The 20,233-nt window shown below is 50.5% G+C and overlaps 1 protein-coding gene across 1 annotated transcript in view; it reads left to right on the forward strand.

The window, feature by feature from the left end:
* ARMC6 (armadillo repeat containing 6) overlaps positions 1-19,825 on the forward strand; it is a 36,569-nt gene extending 16,744 nt beyond the window's left edge. Inside the window, exons 2-8 of the mRNA XM_023738733.1 lie at positions 8,494-8,660; positions 9,723-9,805; positions 14,216-14,789; positions 16,891-17,036; positions 17,739-17,921; positions 18,341-18,478; positions 19,359-19,825. Coding sequence (XP_023594501.1) covers positions 8,534-8,660; positions 9,723-9,805; positions 14,216-14,789; positions 16,891-17,036; positions 17,739-17,921; positions 18,341-18,478; positions 19,359-19,571 — 1,464 coding nt within the window. The 5' untranslated portion in view covers positions 8,494-8,533 and the 3' untranslated portion in view covers positions 19,572-19,825. The remainder of the gene's footprint in view (positions 1-8,493; positions 8,661-9,722; positions 9,806-14,215; positions 14,790-16,890; positions 17,037-17,738; positions 17,922-18,340; positions 18,479-19,358) is intronic.
* Positions 19,826-20,233: the final 408 nt, after the last annotated feature.

Here is a 20,233-nt window from a genome sequence, read left to right on the forward strand (position 1 = left end):
CTTTGGTGTTCTTCATTCTCCTTTACTCCAGATGGGTTGGGACCAATTGATGCGTCTTAGATGGCCACTTGCTAGCTTTTAAGACCCCAGACACCACTCACCAAAGTAGGATGCAGAACATTTTCTTAATAAACTTTGTTATGCCAGTTGACCTAGATGTCCCCTGAAACCATGGTCCCCAGGCCCCCGCCCCTGCTACTCTGTCCCTCGAAGTGTTTGTATTCAGGAAACTTCTTACCTTTGGTTTAGTCCAGTTGTGCTGACTTCCCCTGTAGTGTGTGTTGTCCTTCCCTTCACCTAAGATAATTTTTGTCTACTATCTAGCTAGTAAATACCCCTCTCCCACCCTCCCCACCCTCATAACCATCAAAGAATGTTTTCTTCTGTGTTTAAACCTTTTTTTGAGTTCTTATAATAGTGGTCTTATACAATATTTGTCCTTTTGCAACTGACTAAATTCACTCAGCATAATCCCTTCCAGATTCCTCCATGTTATATTTGACGGATTCATTGTTGTTTTTTATCATTTCATTGTTGTTTTTTATCGTTGCACAGTATTCCATCGTGTAAATTTACCATAACTTGTTTATCCATTTGTCTGTTGATGGGCACCTAGGTTGTTTCCATCTTTCTGCTGTCATGAACAGTGCTGCAATGAACGTGGGTGTGCATATATCTATTCGTGTGATGGCTCTTATTTCTCTAGGATATATTCCAAGGAGTGGGATTACTGGATTGTATGGTACTTCTATTTCTAGCTCTTTAAGGAGGCACCAAATCGATTTCCAAAGTGGTTGTACCATTTTACATTCCCACCAACAGGGTATAAATGTTCCAGTCTCTCCAGAAACTCTCCAGCATTTATTATTTTGTGTTTTTTGTATTAATGCTAGCCTTGTTGGGGTGAGATGGTATCTCATTGTAGTTTTGATTTGCATTTCTGTAATGGCTAATGATCGTGAGCATTTCTTCACGTGTCCGTTAGCTGCCTGAATGTCATCTTTGGCGAAATGCCTGTTCATATCCTTTGCCTGTTTTTTAATTGGGTTATTTGTCTTTTTGTTGTAGAGGTTTTGCAGTTATCTTGTAGATTTTAGAGGTTAGAAGCTGATCAGATTTGTCGTAGCCAAAAATTTTTTCCCGGTCTGTAGGTTGTCTTTTGACTCTTGGTGAAGTCTTTTGATGAGCATAAGTGTTTGATTTTTAGGAGCTCCCAGTTATCTAGTCTCTCTTCTGGTGCTTGTGCATTGTTACTTAAGGTTTGTATTCTGTTTATGCCATGTATTAGGGCTCCTAGTGTTGTTCCTATTTTTTCTTCCATGATCTTTATCGTTTTCGATCTGATATTTAGGTCTTTGATCCATTTTGAGTTAGCTTTTGTGCACGATGTGAGGTATGGGTCTTCTTTCAGTTTTTTGCAGATGGATATCCAGTTATGCTACCACTGTTTGTTAAAGAGACTGTCTTTTCCCCAGTTAACGGACTTTGGGCCGTTGTCAAATATCAGCTGCTCATAGGTGGATGAATGTACGTCTGGATTCTCAGTTCTGTTCCATTGGTCTGTGTATCTGTTGTACCAATACCATGCTGTTTTGACTGCTGTGGCGGTATAATAGATTCTAAAATCAGGTAGTGTAAGGCCTCCCACTTTGTTCTTCTTCAGTAATGCTTTACTTATCTGGGGTCTCTTCCCTTTCCATATGAAGTTGGTGATTTGTTTCTCCTTCTCATAAAAAACGCTGTTGGAATTTGGATTGGGATTGCATTGTATCTGTAGATCGCTTTAGGTAGAATTGACATTTTCACAATGTTGAGTCTTCCTATCCATGAACAAAGTATGTTTTTCCACTTTTGCAGGTCTCTTTTGGTTTCTTGTAGCATCTTGTAGTTTTCATTGTATAGGTCTTTTACATCTCTCGTTAGATTTATTCCTAAGTATTTTATTTTCTTGGGGGCTATTGTAAATGGTATTGATTTGGTGATTTCCTCTTTGAAGTTCTCTTTGTTGGTGTAGAGGAATCCAACTGATTTTTGTACGTTTATCTTGTATCCTGATACTTGCTGAAATCTTCTATTAGTTGCAGTAGTTTTCTTGTGGATTTTTTGGGGTTTTCTGTGTGCGAGATCATATCGCGTGCAAACAGAGATACTTTTACTTCTTCCCTACCAATTTGGATGCCCTTTATTTCTTTTTCTAGACTAATTCCTCTGGCTATTACATCCAGCACAATGTTGAATAATAGTGGTGATAAAGGGCATATAAGGCAGACATTCTTTACTAATTAAGCTAAACTATTGTTAGTAATTAGAAGCAAGGATGGCGAGACTTCATCTCACTTACTTTGGCTTGTTATCAGGAGGGACCAGTCCATGGAGAAGAACATCATGCTTGGTAAAGTATGGATTAACACAGTGGCTGCAACAATGGGCTCTAGCAAAACAACAAATTTGAGGATTGTGCAGGACTGGGCAGTGTTTCGTTCTGTTGTACATAGGGTCATTATGAGTTGGAACCTCCTCAACAACACCTAACAAAAATTGTTTGGTTTAAGGAGCCCTGGTGGCACGGTGGTTAAGCACTCGGCTGCTAACTAGAAGGTCAGTGGTTCAAACCCACCAGCTGCTCCACGGGAGAAGGATGTGGCAGCCTTCTTCCATCAAGATTTACAGCCTTGGAAACCCCATGGGGCAGTTCTACTCTGTCCTATAGGGTTGCTATAAATTGGAATCGACTCAGTGGCAGTGGGTTTGATTTTTGGTTTTTTGGGATTGTTTGGTTTAAGGAGCCATAGAGCTCAGGTTGTTGGTTCGAATCCACCAACCCTCCAAGGGAGAAAAATGTGGCAGTCTGTTTCCATAAAGATTACAGCCTTGGAAAACCTATGTCACAGTTCTGCTCTGTCCCGTGTATTATGGATTAAATTCTGTCCTCTAGAAGTACATTCCTGTCAACTTGACTAGGCCAGGATTCCCAGTATTGTGTGATTGTTTACCATTTTGTTTTCTGATGGGATTTTCCTGTATGTTGTAAATCCTATCTCTGTGATGTTAATGAGGTGGGATTAGCGGCACTTATGTTAATGAGGCAAGACGCAATCTACAAGATTAGGTTGAGTTTTAAATCAATCTCTTTTGAGAATAAAAGAGAGATGCGAGCAGAGAGACAGGGGGACCTCATTACCACCAGGCAAGAAGAGCCAGGACCGCGTGACCTTTGGACCCAGGGTTCCTGTACTGAAAAGCTCCTAGACCAGGGAAAGATTGATGACAGGGACCCTCCCGCAGAGCCAACAGAGAGAGAAAGCCTTCCCCTAGAGCTGGCATCCGAAATTAGACCTCTAGCCTCCTAAATTGGGAGAGAATACAGTTCTGTATGTTAAAGCCCTCCACTTGTGATATTTCTGTTATAGCAGCACTAGGTAACTAAGACAGTCACTGTGAGTCGAAATCAGGTTTGGTTTTTATTGTTTGTTGTAAAGCAGACTTCAGAGGATATTTTTGGTTTAAGGTTTAAAGGGACCGCTTTCTTGACGAGTGAAGCCATGGCTTAGGGGAACTGACTACCAGTGGGGGCCTGCCAACCACCAGGCTCACCTTTTTACCCCAGCATAACCCAGCTGCATCACGGGGGCTGGGAATGCTGTTCCCCACTCTCCTGGCCTGGGCTGTCCCCCAGGTGGCTCCAGATGACCATCCCCAGGCGTCATCACTCTTGTGAGCTCCGTATCTGTCCTTTCACCTGCCCCCACTGTATTCTGTCCTATTCTGGATCTGTGGGCCCTGGAGGACTTGGCTCGGGTGGTCACAATGCCAGACGCCTACAGTCCCCAGCTCTGAGCTCGGGACTGGTCTGAGGAAGGGTCACAGGCAGGGATCCCAGGGCCAGAGAGCACAGCTCTGTTTGAGTGGCCAGGGAGACTCCTAGGAGGAGGAGGAAGAGAAGGAGGATCGAAGTAGAAGGAGAGGTGCCATTGAGGTAGGACAGAGCAATGGGGTCCCAGCCAGGCCTCTCCCTGCCCGTGTGACTTCAGGCAGGTTCTTCCCCTCTCTAAGTTTCAGATTCTCGTCCGTCAAATAGGCGCAGTGATGTTGCCCTTGGGACATATCTCTATGACAGGGTGACCACTTACTGTTGGCCCAGCTCAGATCTACAGTATGGCCAGGGTGACTTGCTGGTGTCCCTCCTGTGGTACTAAGCCCAGAAGTTCTTGCCCCTCGTAGCTGGCCAGGATCCCAGGCCACTCCACGCTCCCCACTGAGAGTCTTTCTCTTGTGACAGAAAGTCCTTACTTGTTTCCTTCGTTACAGACTTTGAAAATCCTTAAAACCAGTTGCCATTGAGTTGACTCTGTCTCATGGCAACCCCATGTGTGTCAGAGTAGAATTGAGCTCCATAGGGTTTTCAGTGGCTGATTTTTAGGAAGTTGATTGCCTGGTCTTTCTTCTGAGTCACCTCTGGATGAACCTCTAATCTTTTGGTGAGCAGCTAAGTGCTTAACCACTTAACCCACTTAACCGGTTGCACCACTCAGGGACTCCATCTAATAAACAAGGTAGATGTATTAAGACAAGTAAAATGAAAAAAGCTGTTCATCTCTTTTAGTCTCTGAGCCTGAGACTGTCTTCTTTTGTTAAAAAGGAAAGGTGGCAAGTATTAGGTGTTAAAGACCTGTTGGCACCTGGTACAGGTGAGATCATCAAAGAGTTGAAAGAGAATTGTAAAGGGATTCTCCTGTTTTCACTGAGGGCTTCTGTCTTATTTAACCCTGTGAACTACCCAGAGTCCCCCAGGACGGAAAGGCCCTGCCCAAGGTCATTGTCTCATCTAACTGTTGGCACTGCCCCCTGGTGGCCAGGTGTGTGTGCAGTTATTGTTGTTTTAAATAGAATAATAGTATTTTTTTGTTATTGTGCTATAATTCGCATACCATAATATTCACCCACTTAATGTGTACAATTCGGTGGTATTTAGTACATTCAAATGTTGTACAATAGTCATCTCTGTCTAGTTCCAGGGCATTCTCATCACCTCAAAGGAGACCCTGTACCCATTAGCAGTCACTCCCCATCCCTCCTCACCCAGCCCCTGGCAACCACTAATCCACTTTCGTTCTCTACTATTTGCTTGTTCTGGAATTTCGCGTAAATGGAAATCACACAATATGTGGCCTTTTATATCTGGCTTCTTTTGCTCAGCATGATGATGTTTTCAAGGTTCATCCACGTTGTAGAATGTATCAAGACTTCATTCCTTATCATAGCTAAGTAATATTCCATTGTGTGGATGGACCACATTGTGTTTGTCCATTTGTTGATGGACACAAGTTGTTTCTACCTTTTGGCTATTGCAAGTAATGCTGTGAATATTTTTGTGTGGATGTGTGTTTTCATTTCTCTTGGGTATATACTTAGGACTGGAATTGCTGTGTGTTTAATGTTTTATTGTGGAAAATTTTAAACATAAACAGAGTTTGAGGATACCATAATGAACGCCACCTACCATCGCCCAACTTCAACAATCACCTGTTTGTGGTCTGTTTCATCCTCATCTGCCTCCCTCCCCACACTGGGTCCTTTTGAAACAAGTCCTGGTTACTATATATATCATTTCCCTGTAAATGCTCTAAGTCTTTCAAAGACTAGTACTCTTTTTTCCCTCATAACCACAATGCCATTATCACACCTAAGTCATATTATTAAGAATTCTTAGTATCATCACTTGTCCAGAAGCTCAGATTTCCACCATCATCCCCTGAATGTCGTTTGAGTTAGTTTCCTCAAAATGGGGTCCTGTGACCCGCCCCCTTGCATTTAATTGATGTCTGTTAAGTCTCTTTTAATTACAGGTTTCTCCTCTTTTCTTCCCTTGCAATTTATTTGTGGGAAACCCTGGTTGTTGTTTTTTGTTCTCTAGTCTTTTTTATTTAATTAATAGATTTTCTTTTTAGAGCAGTTTTAGGTTTACAGCAAAATTGAGCAGATAGCACAGGGAGTTCCCATATATCCATTTCCCACCTGCCCCCCACCCCCCAGCTTTTCCAACTATTAGATAGCGCTGCTCCGAAGTTGATCAGACCTAGGTTTGAGGTTTTGCTTTACAGTTGTGCTCGATTGCGTCACAGGTGCACTCTGGTCTGCATTGGGAGACCATGATGTTGAGATTGATTGGAGAATTCAGTTAATATCGGCCTGGCCCTTCCTTCCGAGTCCATGGGCTTTGCAGGCTTTGCAGCCTGTGGGGGTCATTATCTAGGTCTGCCTTGTGCTGCGATCTGTCCTCAAAGCACAACTTTTCCTCGTCATCCCTGATTCTCCCGGACCGACTTTTACAAGGGAGGCGGCATCAAGGCTGGGTTCCTCATTTGCCAGTATTCACAAGAATCACTTGGGCTTGTTTCTTTTAGTACTATTATGGATTGACTCGTGGATTTTGATTTTGATGTCTAGTGGATTTTTTTTTTTTTTTAAATGCTCAATTGTCGCATCTTTAGCTAACAGGAGCCCCTTGGGGTTTGCTCCTGAGTCCTTTGACATGATCCTGGTAGTCTCTAGAAGCTTCCTTGCTTTGTGGTATCACAGGATGCTTCAGGCTGGTGCTGCCCATCTCTGGAGCCAGCATCCTGTCCTTCAATGGGAAACAGTATTTAGAGACCACGATTGGCATCCGGCTAGCTAGTAACTACTGTAGTGTCATTTCCTCTCAGCATTTTCAGTTTGTAATGACTAGAAAATTGGAGTTTTTATTTGTTTAAGAGGAAATGTGTCATGAATTTGTGTTGATGTTTCTAATTCAAATTTAGGAGTACTGAGTTTTTAATTAACTTCTTTAGTTTTATTATGTTTGAATCTTTTTTTTCTTCTATGTTAGTTCCTAATGATATAGCATTATTACTTGCTGGAGACCCTGGGTGGTTGCAAACAATTAACACGCTCAGCTGCTAACTGAAAAGATTGGAGGTTCGAGTTCACCTAGAGGCACCTTAGAAGAATGGCCTGGCGATTTACTTCCGAAAAATCAGGCATTGAAAACCCTGTGGAGCACACTTCTATTCTGACATAGATGGGGTCGCCAGAAGTCGGAGTCAACGTGATGGCAACTGGTTATGTCACATCTGTAATAGTTTCAGAGTGCCATCATCCACTAAAAAGAGTTGAAAAGTTTCTTTTGCAGCTCACACCATCCTTCGGATTTACCTCACCAAGAAGGTACAGTCATGTGGCTGCATTTTAAAGTCACATGAAATGGTCCTATCAGTGCAGAGCCACTGGAAGAGCTTCATTTTGCTCTTGATTTTCAGGGATTGCTCTTGGTTTTATTTCGGTTCACTTTCTTATGTAAAGCATTTACGTGGTTCCAAATTCAAACTTGTAAAACATACATTTGGAGAGAGGAGTCTTGCTTGTGTCCTGTCCTGCCTCCCCCTGACAAAAACTACTGGTTTTCGGCTTCTGTCTTAGGCTGGGTTCTCTAGAGAAGCAAAACCAGTAAAGTGTATAAATATATGTAGAGAGAGATTTATATCAAGGAAATGGCTCACGCAGCTGGAATGTGCTAAGTCCATTGGTCAGGATAGAGGCTTCTGATTCACGTAACCGCAGAGGCTTGTGAACCCAAGATCAGCAGGTCAGACGGCAGGACTGTTGCTCACAGGCTATGAACATCAACAAATCCCAAGATCGGCAGGCAAGACCGCAGGTAAGCTGCCAGCTCAAGTCCAAGAACTGGAGGTCAGATGAACAGGAGCCAGCTGCAGGATCCAGAGTGAGCAAAAGCCAACAAGCCTTGCTAGAGAGTCCACTTATATTCAATGCAGGCCACATCCCCAAGGAAACTCCCCTTCAACTGATTGGCTACTCACAGCAGATCCATAATGGAGGTGATCACATTATATCAAATCTCATCATGGAAGTGATCATATCATCATATGACTGCCAAACTACATCACAACTGTCAAACCACTGAGAATCATGGCCTAGCCAAGTTGACACACAACCCCAATGATCACAGCTTCTTACTTTTACCAGTTGCTGTCAAGTCGACCCTGACTCCTGGCAACCCCATGTATGTCAGAGTAGAACTGTGCTCCACAAGGTTTTCAATGGCTGGTTTTTCAGAAGTAGATCATTGGGTGGATTTGAACCACCAGCCTTTCGGTTAGTAGCTGAGCACATTAACTGTTTGTGCTACCCAGGGACTTCTTCCTTTAAAAAAAATATTCATTTATTTATTTTTACTATAAGTGTGTGTTGGGGGAAAAGGTGTATATTAATAAGGCCCCTTTCTTAAATAAACAGAGTAAACTACATGCTCTATTCTGCACTTTTAGAGAATCTTGGCTTGTTGGGACATTTTCTTTTCTTTGATCTCAGTTGTAAGGATTTTCTTGGGGTCGTAAGTCCTGGCCCTGGTGGAGACCCCCACAACTGGTGCTCTCAAGGCCAGTCCCCACCTTCTAACCCATGGCGTGGCATCCTGTCTCCTTGCTTTCTCAGGCGGGCACGTCTGTTGGCAGGCACAGCCCCTCACGTCAGCATGAGGATGGCCTCCAAGCGCATCAGCCAGGAGACCTTTGATGCAGCTGTGCGTGAGAACATCGAGGAGTTTGAGATGGGGCCGGATGAAGCTGTGAGGGAGGCCATGGAGCAGTTTGAGTCACAAGGTTGGTGCTGGCACAGGCTCCTCTTGCTGTGGGAGGGGTTGGGAGTGGAGGCCCCACTTGGGCTGGCCATGCTTGTTACACCGAGTGGGAGCGCCCTCCCACCATCCACCTGGCCTTGGGCCTGTACCTGCCTGCCCTTCACCAGACATTTGGGGGTCTCATTTCAACTGTCACTTTCTTGAAGAGGCTTTCACTGCCACCTCCCAGGACGGCACAGCCCAACTCGGAGCCCCAGCTCACCCAGACTAAAGGGGTGTGTCAGCTCCAGTCTGTAGGAGATAGGGAGTGCTCGAATGGCGTCACACAGGAGTGTTAAATGGGAGTGAGAGGGCTGTTTACAATGGGTCAGGGTTAGGAAACCCATGGCAGGGATCCCCTACAGGCCACAGCAGGGACCCTGAGGGTCAGGGCAAGGAGCCATTGCCCACCTGACACCCACAGGGAGCTGTAGCTTTGGGTGAGGGTCCCCTGACAGGTTCAGGCACCCGTATCTATACATGACAGTTGAGGCTGGCCCTGCAGCCGGAAGCTGGGAATGAACACCTGTTCCTCTGCCCTCTGGCTTGCATCTGGCCCTTCATTGGCCAAACTCAGAAAGAAGCTCAATGGAAAGGAGCCAGGGATGCAGCCTCAGAGGTCAGAAGTTGGCCTCTGGGCATGGAACGGGCAGAGGCACTGGAGAGGTGCTGAAGGGTGACTGGAAGGCATTGGGCATGGGGGGCTTCCTGTGGGTGTTCTGGGGGAGTAGAGGTAGGGATGTAGCCAGGGCGAGGAGCCCCAAGGGAGAAAGCCATGGAGGCACCCTCACCCCCCAGGTAGAATGTGGTCACTTCACAGCACAGCCAGCTGTGGTCAGCCAGCCTTGCTTAGTGACCACCTCATCGCCACTCTGCTTGGCCAGCCCAAGACCAAGGGGGTGCACACCCATGTGGACACAGTGCTGGGGCTTGTCTGGGCAGTGGGGGCAAGAGCTGGGCAGGCTCCCTAGAGGCTCCTGGGCTGTGACTCAGGTGTTGGGGACCCCTTGTTTTCAGTCTCCCCTCATTCCTTCCCCGCCCCCAGGCATTGATCTGAGCAACATCGTGAAGACGGTGCCCAGAGTCTCTGCAGAGGGACCAGAGGAGCCAGAACACGAAGTCCTACAGGTAGGGGCAGGCTGCCACCTTGGCAGAGCCTCTCAGCTCAGCAGAAGGCTCAGGACCAGTGTGCTCCCAGTGGTCCCTGAGCCGCCTGAGGGTGCCACGGGGTTTGTGCAAAGAGAGGTGGGTAGGGGTCACGTGGGAAGGGCGGGTCAGAGCAGGAGCGGTTGTTTATGGGCCTCAACTGTCTACTGGTACTTAAGCTTGCGTGTGGGGTGGGGGTGCCATGTTCCTGAGTTAAGGTGGGGAAACCGACACCAGTGCAGGTTTCCATGCAGGAAGGTAGAGCTCATAGGAGCTGGGCACTCTCCTTAACATTGTCCGTCAAGCTCAGTACATGGCAGATGGGTCTAGTGCTTGTAGAGAATGGACGGTGGGCCTACTTCTGGTTTGGGCGCCTTCCTTGTGTTTTCATAGTCAAGGTTGAACTATTATCCCCATTTTACAGATGGGGACATCAAGCTCCAAAGAGAAAAGCATGGCTTGGCTCTCCTAGTGGCAAGGAAGTGTAGTGATGGGAGGGTGGAAGCCCAGCTCTGCCTCTCACTGCCTCAGCATCCTCTGCGCCTCCTGCCGTGCAGAGGCTTTGCGAAAATAATATTGTTTTCTTTTGCCTTTCTTCGCTAGTCAAGTAAGGATGAACTATATTGGTTCATGGTTCTTCTTTTGTGACCCACTCAAGCTTGTCTTCTGCCAGATTTTCTGTTGAGATGGTCATCTTTTTTTTCTTATTGATTTGTAAAAGCCCTTTATATAGGAGGGAATCTCAATAACAATATAGCTGAGGTCACTGAGTGCTTCTTAAGTGCCTGGCATTGTGCTAAGTTCTTAAAACTCTTGTCTCAATCTGAGATAGGCCTATTTTGCTGTTGACGAAAGCAAGGCTTCTCAGAGATAAATGGGCTGCAGAAGGTCACAGCTAGTGAGGAGCAGAGCTGGGACCCAGACCTAGCCCCATCTCCCCACAAAAGCCAAGCTCTGAACCACTCTGATGCCTTGTACCAGCAATACAGGTACAGTGCAGTGATTTTCTCATATATGGCTTCTGGCCTTGAGTTTATAATTCTGCCAAAATGATTGGCTAGGCCACAGTCTTGCAAGGGATTGCTCAGTACACTATGCAAATAGGTGCTTAAAACCATACAATAGGATTAACTGACTTTGCAGGAATTGGTTGATTTCTATGCATTGAGTGATTGTGGTTTACGGAGGGGATTGGTCAGTTTGTAGTGTGGCTGGAAGGGCCATGCCTTGAAATTGAATATAAGGGCCAATTCTGCAGAGGTTGGGGGGACCTCACTACCATCAAGAAGAGCCTGGAGCAAAGTGTGTCATTTCAACCCTGGGTCCCTGCACCGAGAACCTCCTAGACCTGAGAGAGAGCTGTTAGGCTGATGATGGCACAAGACAACAAGAAACATGACAACCACAGCAGAACCTGGCAGCAGAGAAATGGTGGCAGCAGTACAAGTGACATGAACCATAGGTACCGGTAGACAGCTGCAGTGGGCTTGCCAACCCACAGAACGAGAGAGAGCTGAGCACCTTCTGGCAGGAGGCTTGCTGGTGGAGTGGGTTGCCTCCAGCTAAAGTGCTGTAACACTTGCCCGAGCAGGGCAGAGGCTGGCACAGCTGAGAGAAAGGCCACCTGCTGGCGCGGCCGAGAGAAGGGCCATTGGCTGGCACTCCAAGAGAAGGGTTCGACTGCAGGCACAGCCGAGAAGGAGCTGAGAGCCATCCTGGTTGCAAGCTGTCCTGATTGGCAAACTGTATCCTGTCTCCTGAGTTGTATCCTGTTACTTCCAAGTTAATCTTGATCCTGCATTGTAGCCTGTTACTTCCCTAATAAACTATATAATCGTGAGTGTGGTCTGTGAGTTCTGTGTGGCCATTGCATCGAATTATCGAACCCAGCAGAGAAATACAGAGAGCCTTGGGAGGAACAGCTGGTGTCAAAAATGGTGACGAATTCCCAGAATGGAGGTATGTCTGCCCTCCACCTCATAGGAGCCAGCTTTGTGCTGATCCTGATTCTCATCCCTCCTTCTGAATGTAGACAGGCTCAGACTTTACTAGTAGATAACAGGAACCCCCTTGTTTGTGTTCAACCTTTGCTCTTTTTCTTCTTAATTTGACTTTTTAAATTTAATTTTTCTTTACAGAACAAGAATGTGAATACGTTCTTGGCATAAAAGATTCAAGCCGTACTCACACATTTATAGTAAGAACTGGAAGTCCCGTCCACTTCCTCAACACCATCCCTGTTCTCATTCTTCCCCAAAGGTGATGCGTGGACACTCAGGTCTGCACCCTCCCAGCCCTTCTCAGCCCCCAACAGAGCCGACCCCCTCCTTGCACCCCCTGTGTACTGTTCACAGGTATAGGGGCTCCGGTGTGTGAAAAAGGCTAACTACTGAGGGAGAAGAATTCAAATCTATGGTGCCTTTGAAATTAATCTGCTAGAGCCGTAAACTGTGTAGCAAACAGGCTTGTAGAAATAAAATCAAGTCTTGAAACTCTGAGTAAAAAGTGAGTCAGGCCACTTAATGTATGTGGGAATTTACAGGCTAAAAGCAATCTGTCACAGAGAATGAAGGGACCCAGGAACAAGCATAGCTGACAGATGTGGCCCTTACTGCTGTTGTCAAGTCAACGCCATATGTGTCAGAGTAGAGCTGAGCTCCATAGGGTTTTCGGTGGCTGAGTTTTTGGAAATAAACCTCCAGGCCTTTCTTTCGAGGTACCTCTGGGTCGAACCTCCAACCTTTCGGTTAGCAGCTAAGTGTGTGAACCATTTGCACCACCCAGGGACATCACCTTGTCTTCTCCATTTTAACAGATGTCATCTTAACAAGCAGGCATGATCTCAAGGTCACAGGGTTAACAAGCCCACTTAGAAATTCAACTTTAGAATGAGATCCCGGCCAAGGCGTGATTCCACTTAAATTTGACAGGCACAGTGTGCAGATATCTGTAATTTTCTTTTTCTCCCTCTTCTGACTAAATGCAGAATGATTGCAATTCCAGCACTGGGCATTCTCAGAGGCACTGGCCTCACATGCTTTTTCCAGTTTCTTACAAGATTCCTGCTATAATGCCACGGCCTCTGGTTTTAACTTACTTTTTTAATACTCTATTGGGCCACTGGCTGCTAACCAAAAGGTTGCCAGTTTGAACCCACCCAGCAGTGCTGTGGAAGGAAGAAAGGTCTGGTAATCTCATTCCATAAAGATCAAGGCCAAGAAAACCCTATGGAGCTCAGTTCTACTCTGTAATTCATGGAGTTGCCACAAGTCAGAATTGACTCAACAGCTACAGGTTTGGGAGTTTTTTGGGTTGAGCCATCAAATTCCTCTAAGGTGCACAAGTCTGAGGCTCAGGGAAGGTCTGCCAATGGGGCAGTTGAGGTGAGTTACAGCCCTTTGGGCAGTGGTTTCTGTACAGGTGCCTTCCATCCCGGGCACAGATGCTAGTGGTTTCACTAGCACCAAGGACACAGGTTCATCTGGTGCTCATCCAAGGCATGTGGTCATGCCCCTGACTCGCACACTTTTCAGACTGTCTCCTCTCTTTAATATTAGATTTTAAATAATTAGAATTATTTTAATGTAATTGTTGTTAGTTGCTGTCAAGTCGATATTCTAACTCATGGTAACCCCATATCTGCAGAGTAGAACTGCTCTACAGGGTTTTCAAGGCTGTGATGTTTTGAAAGCAGATTGCCAGGCCTTTCTTCTGAGGCGCCACTGGGCTTGAACCACCAACCTTTCAGCTAGTAGTTGCATGCTTAACCATTTGCAATATAATTAATATTTTAATAATAATAATTAAATATTGTTTAATAGTCTAATCAAGGGCCTAGCGTTGAATCTGGGTAAGTCCACTGTGTATACAGTGTGGTTCCACTTGGCAGGGCCTTGGTAAATACGTGTTGAGTAAATTAGACTAAAGGAGACATCTGGAATGGTCAGGTTTGAGGACCTCGTTGGACAGCTGATCATTGGCAGGTATGTCAGCCAGCTACAGCTGTGTAACAAGCAATTCAAATCAGCAGCCATTATATTGTCTGTTACAATTCTGCAGCCTGACTGGGCTCAGCCGGATGGTTCTTCTGTGGGCCTCACTTGGGGCTGCTCATGCAGGGGCAACAAGGGCTGGAATGTTTACATGGTCTGTGCTCACATGTTACCCAGGCACACTAGGGTGTCCAGGCCTCCTCCTCTCCATGTAGCCTATGCAAATAGGCAGCCAGACTCCCTACATGGAACTCAGGCTCCGACAATAGGGCTGTGGAGGCCATCACAGCCGGGACCAGCCCAGATCTGCGAAGAGAACCCACAGGGTGTGAGCACCTGCACTGCAGTCTGGGTGCTATCTCTGACTGAGCCCCACAGCAGTCTCTCTTGTGTCCCCCAGGCCCTGGACGCCCTGCGGGAGGCCGTGGCCTGCTCCCAGCCGCGAGAAGTATCGGTGCCCCTGGCCCGCTTCCGTGATCAGTGCCAGCAGCACAGGCCCTGCCGCTTCCTGGCTGCCCAGAAGGGAGCCTATCCTGTGCTGCTTGCCATCTGGCAGCTGGCTGCAGCAGGCGACCCAGCCCTCCTGCTCCAGGTGCTGGACGCCCTCACTGTGCTGACAGATGGCCAGCCCGACCTGTTGGATGCCCAGGGCCTGCAGCTGCTGGTGGCGACGCTGTCTCAGGGTGCTGGAGTAGCCAACCTCACCTGCGCTGCGCTCCGCCTGGTGCGCCATGTCTGCCTGAAGCATGAGCAGAACCGTCAGGCCCTGGTCAAGGCTGGAGTGCTGCCCCTGCTGACTGGAGCCATCGCCCAGCACAGCCGCTGCGCTGACGTCGTCCGGGAGGCCTGCGGGGCACTCCGCATCATGACCTTCGACGACGACATCCGCGTGCCCTTCGGCCATGCCCACAGCCATGCCAAGATGATTGTGCAGGAGAACCGAGGCTTGAAGGTGCTGGTCAAGGCTGCCCAAGGTAGGGGGTATGGGACAGTCCCAGGTGACATGTCCTCCTTTGAGGCCAGGCTCAGCTGGGCAGCTCAGCCTGCCCAAGGTAGGGGGCAGGGGGTGGCCCCAGAGGGCATGACCTCATCTGAGGCTTGAGGCTCAGCTGAGGGGATCGTGTGCTGGTGGAGACCGCCCAAGGTAGGGGGCAGGGGGTAGCCCTTGGGGGGCATGGCCTCCTCTGAGGCTTGGGGCTCAGCTGGACAGTTAATGTGCTGGCTGCCCAGGGGGGCTGCAGGCTGGGCCTCATTGGCCAGGCCCGAATGAGCCCATCCCTGGAGTGGCTTGGAGAGGGGTCCTCACGCTGTCCAGCTACATGGCTGGAGGGGGAAAGGGAGAGTTCCCCCAGGGAAATTGGGGTGCTGTTTCCAAAGAAGGAGTCTCGATGCCCACACTGAGGCTTGTCCCAGCAAGGTTCGCACTCCTACCATATTTGGCCACAAATTCTGTGCATGTTCAAGTGCCCAGCTCCGCCCATGCTGGTCCCACCCTCACAATGCTGACATTCAGACCCTAGAGCCTTGCCCAGTCCACTGCTCCTGCCTGGGGAAGGCCAGACCAGCGCCCAGAGCCCAGAACGTGCTAGGAGAGTGAGCGCCCCTGTGCTGCCCACCCCATGACTCCGTCCACAGCTGTGTGTGCGCCTGGCCCCGTCCACGCCACCTGAGGGCGACACGGGCCCGGTGGTCTGCACGTCAGCTGCTCTTCTGATGGGGAAGCTGTCTTATTCACTTACGGGAGCTGTGTCAGCCTAGGTTCTCCAGGAAACAACCCACACAATATACATATGTGCAGGTCCTGGTAGTGGAAGTGGTTAACACGCTCAGCTACTAGCCAAAAGATTAGAGGTTCGAGTCCTCTCAGAGGCACCTTGGAAGAAAGGCCTGGTGATCTGCTTCTGAAAAACTAGCCACTGAATATGCTATGGAGTACAGTTCTACTCTGCACACATGGGGTCACCATGAGTCGGAATCAGCTTGACAGCAACTAACAACAAATATATCTCTATGTTTGTATCTATAGCTATATATAATAAGAGATTGATCTCTGCAGGGCAGAGCAGGCTGGACACCGGCAGGGGCTGAGGCCGTGGTCCTCGGACAAAATTCCTCCTTCTCCCTCTGGGTTTGTTCATAGGGCCCTCAGCTGACAGATAGAGCCCCCTAGGTTTGGAGGGTGGTCTTCTGTACTTAGTCCCCGGGCTGTTGGTGTTAGCCACATCTACAGATGGTCAGTGTCAGCTTGAATAACATTCGAAGGATAACCAACCGTCATGGGTCTCCTCAGGGGCTGTGGTATCTGCCCTCACTCTGGGGGTCTCTGCAAAGGCATCCCCTCCCAGGTACCTGTGTGGGCCATGGTATGACTGTGTGCTGTGTCGGCCAGTTGACCACGTTCCCTCCAGGGCATCTGGGTTTTGTGTCGTACTTAGAAGGATCATTCCCACCTCAAGATCATAAAATCGTCTCAAGTTTTATTTTAGCACTTTGCGAGTTTCATTTTCTAGGTGAGACCATCAGTTGGTCTGGGATTTCTTGGGGATGTTGGCAGGGGTGGGGGGTGGTCCTTGCCTATCCCCCAGAAGCCAGCAGGGGGCGCTGCAGGCCCAGGCCCTGGGTGGGCACCAGGTCCAGCCCCTAAGCACTCTCTTCAGGTGCAGCCCCTAGTGCTGATGGGCCTCTAGGCCTCTAGGTGCTGATGGTGTCCCGTGAGGCAGAGGGGCTGGGCCCCCCTGATCAGAGCCGCAGCCCCCCTCCCCCCGCCATTGGAAGTGGATTCTGCACCCAAGACCGCTGGCCCCAAACCTGGCTAGTTCTCCTACCCAGGAGCCAGGCAGTGGCCAGCCCCGCCTCAGGTCCACCTTCCTCCTTCCAGGTCCCCCCAAGACTCCCCCTGAATCCTCCCAGACCCCATCCTGGGTCCCTCATCCTCCTCCCAGTTCCACCCAGGCCCCCTAAATGTCCCCCAGTTTCTCCCCGGCCCCCTCTCTGGGTCTCTTCCCACCTCCCCTGATCCCCCATGCATGCTCTCTTCCCCCCAACACACATGCTCTCCTCCCTTCTCCTCCACAGCATTCCCTGATGACCCCGGCGTCCTGGGTGAGCTCTGCAGCACCCTGTCACGCCTGGCTGTCCGCAATGAGTTCTGCCAGGAGATTGTGGACATCGGGGGCCTGGGCATCCTGGTGGGCTTGCTGGCTGATTACACCAACCACCAGGTGGGCACTGAAGCCCCCTTCCCGGGTTCCTTCTGTGGTTTCCCTCAACCCTGGGCAGAGCCAGGGCCCCCAGGTGCACTCTGCCCCTGAGCCTCGGCCAGCCCAGACCCCAACCCTGGACCTCAGCCTGGGCTCAGGATGGTTCAGAGGGAGGCCCCACCCCCTTGCTGGCCTCAGTTTCCCCATCTGTAAAATGGGGTGGGACCCCTACCCATTCTGCTTTCATCCATCAACGTTTATCAGCCTGCTGCAGCCAGGAAAGCTCCTTGGGTGTGCCCAGAACACGGCGCTGATGGTCATGCTGACTGGCAGCATCACCAGGGCTTGGCCTGTGAACCAGGCAGAAAGCCAGACTTGAAGCAGTTTAAACTGGCTTCAGCAAACAAGGGAAGACATTTTGCTTGCACTTCTGAAAAGTCGAGGCCGGCCCTTGGTTTCCTTCCATCCCAGCCCTGCCTCCTGCTGCACCCAGCTGTGACCAGGGCCCATGCGCTGATTGGCAGGCTCTAGCCACATGCCCCTAGAGGGTCATAGTCCACATGCCCACACTGCCCAGCTGAATGAAGGTAGCTCGACCCCATCCACCTCCTGGGCCCCTTTCTCTCTGCCAGTGAGGACTCCGCCCATGGCCGTACCTGTTCAAACCTAGACCACCTGTGTGGCAGCTGCCCTAGACCCACCTGAAGACCCCACCCTCTACAGCCCAGAAGCCAGGAGAGGGGGCCAAGGCTGACTGCTATGTCCTCACCACAGGACCTCATGAAGCAGGTGCTGAGCGCCCTGCGGGCCATCGCAGGCAACGACGATGTGAAGGACGCCATTGTTCATGCTGGCGGGGCCGACTCCATTGTGGCCACCATGACCCGGCACTTGGCCAGCCCCCAGGTGCACACCACTTGGGGTGGGAGTGTGGAGTCCCAGTCAGTGTCCACATCTGCCTAGTGCTCCTTCCCACTTCCTCAGGCCAGGGCTAGGGTAAGGAGAGTGAGGCACTCAGGGTAGGCAGAGTGAGAGGGGTGAGGCATCCAGCCTGAGGAGAGCAAGGCTGTTAGGGTGAGGCGGTCAAGGTGTCCCTGCATGGACCTGAGAGTGAGGGCCCCTGGGTGTTCTGGAGTGACTGCCACCATCACACCCAGGAGAGCCTGTCTGGGGTGGGACCCTCCGGCCCTAACTGCCTACAGTGTCCTGTCATCTGAGGTCTTCACTGTCATTGGTCTGTTACCAGCTGAGCTGACATCTGGGGGTGGGAGGGGTCTCACTGTCTTCTCCCGTACATCTCAAACACCCTGTGACCCCCCCATCAGGTGTGCGAGCAGAGCTGTGCGGCCCTGTGTGTCCTGGCCCTGCGCAAGCCGGAGAACAGTCGGGTCATCGTAGAGGGCGGCGGGGCCCTGGCTGCACTGGAGGCCATGAAGGCGCACCCACAGGAAGTTGGCGTGCAGGTGGACAGGGCGAGGGGGCAGGTGTAGGAACAGGTGGGGGGGGGCAAGGGCAGCCCTCCTTCCTGCCCTGGGTGCTGCATCTACCCAACCCCCAGTGATGGTCGGCCTGATGTCTCCTCTGCTGTCTTCCTGGGCCTCACCCCAAGGGATCCCTTTAGAGGGGTCTGGGAGGGAAGAGAAGATACAGGAAGCGGGTATGGGTCTGCTGGGGTTTTGGAAGGCCCCCTGCCCAGTCCCTGGGACACAATGAGTTCTGGATATGGGGACACCACCGGCCATGCCTCGTGGGCAGTCATCCCCCTGCACCTACCTAGAACCCAGACTTCTTGCTGGGCTCCTACCCTCCTGCCTCTCTGCCCCCCACACAGCACAGGCGCTTCCTCCAGGTCCTTGAACGTTCCAGGCTTCTGCCCACCCTGGCCTTTGTTCTTGCTGCTCCCTCATCCAGGACCCCTCCCCCAGATCTCCCCTTGGCTCTCCCACCACCTGGTCCACCCCCAACCACCCTGACCAAGCAGCCCCTTTCTCACTTCTCACCCGCTGGAGGCAGGCGCCTTGTTAGGAAGTGTCGCCACAGTGCCCCTGTGCCCACACATGGCCGATGCCTGGTGAACAAACGAGAACAATATACCTGCACACAGCCACCCTCTTCCCATGCCTGTGTCCCCTGGGCTCCTGTCCTGGCTCTGAGCCAGCCTCAGGGACCTCAGGCCCCCACTCGCCTACTCTAAGCTGCCGAGAGGGTAAAATAGGAAGATGGGTCAGGCCTGGCGCAGTTGGCTACAGTCATCATTGTGCCTCGCATTAGATGACGATCCCAAGGCCAGAGTGAACCCAGGCCCGGGACCCCACAGCTTACACCACTACCTCCCCTCTCCAGAAACAGGCCTGTATGCTGATCCGAAACCTGGTGGCCCGCAGCCAGGCCTTCTCACAGCCCATTCTGGACCTGGGAGCTGAGGCGCTCATCTCAAAGGCCCGTGCTGCCCACCGTGACTGCGAGGACGTGGCCAAGGCCGCCCTGCGGGACCTGGGCTGCCGCGTGGAACTTTGTGAGCTGTGGACAGGCCAGAAGGGTAACCTGGCACTGTGACCAGCTCAGGCACAGGGACTCAGGGTGAGTCAGGGGCTGCAGCGGGCATGGCCCCCTGTGCTTTGTGCAGCAGCTGGGCCCACCTGCTCCCACTGTCAGGTGCATCTGACAACAGCTGGCAAGAAGCACCCAGTCCTGGCTGCCCCGGCCCCTCCTCCTGGCCCTTTCCTCCCAGAAGGACTTTCACAGTGTTGGCAGGAGCACAGGGCCCTACTGCCTGCCGCCACCCCATGATGTCTGGCATCCACTGCTGGCATCTGAGTGGTCTGTTTGTGGGGTTGGGGTCCTGCCTCTGTCCTTGTCCTCATCTGTAAAATGGGTCTTGGACACATGCACTGCCGGCCAGTGGGCGGGGCCATGCACGTCCTTCCTCTGGTGCCCAAGAATAAAGACCGTGGATGCAGAGTGGACAGTGCCTGTCCCATAGCTTGGCCTGGTGGGAGGCTGTGAGGGTCGCCAAGGAAAGCGAGGGGTTTTGAGAGTAGCTCAGGTATTCGATCTGTGGACTGGCTGGTGGAGACACAGTAGCAGGACAAGGGGTCTGCAGGTGCCAAGAGCATGTCGCCTGGGGGACTCAGAGCACAATGTCTGAGCCAGCATCATGGGCTCATGGGCCCCCTGAGCCTTGGTGGTCCCCATAAAACGGGGATGCAGAGTCCACT

Source organism: Trichechus manatus, unplaced genomic scaffold (genome assembly GCF_000243295.1).
Source record: "Trichechus manatus latirostris isolate Lorelei unplaced genomic scaffold, TriManLat1.0 scaffold00122, whole genome shotgun sequence".
Taxonomy (NCBI): Eukaryota; Metazoa; Chordata; class Mammalia; order Sirenia; family Trichechidae; genus Trichechus; species Trichechus manatus.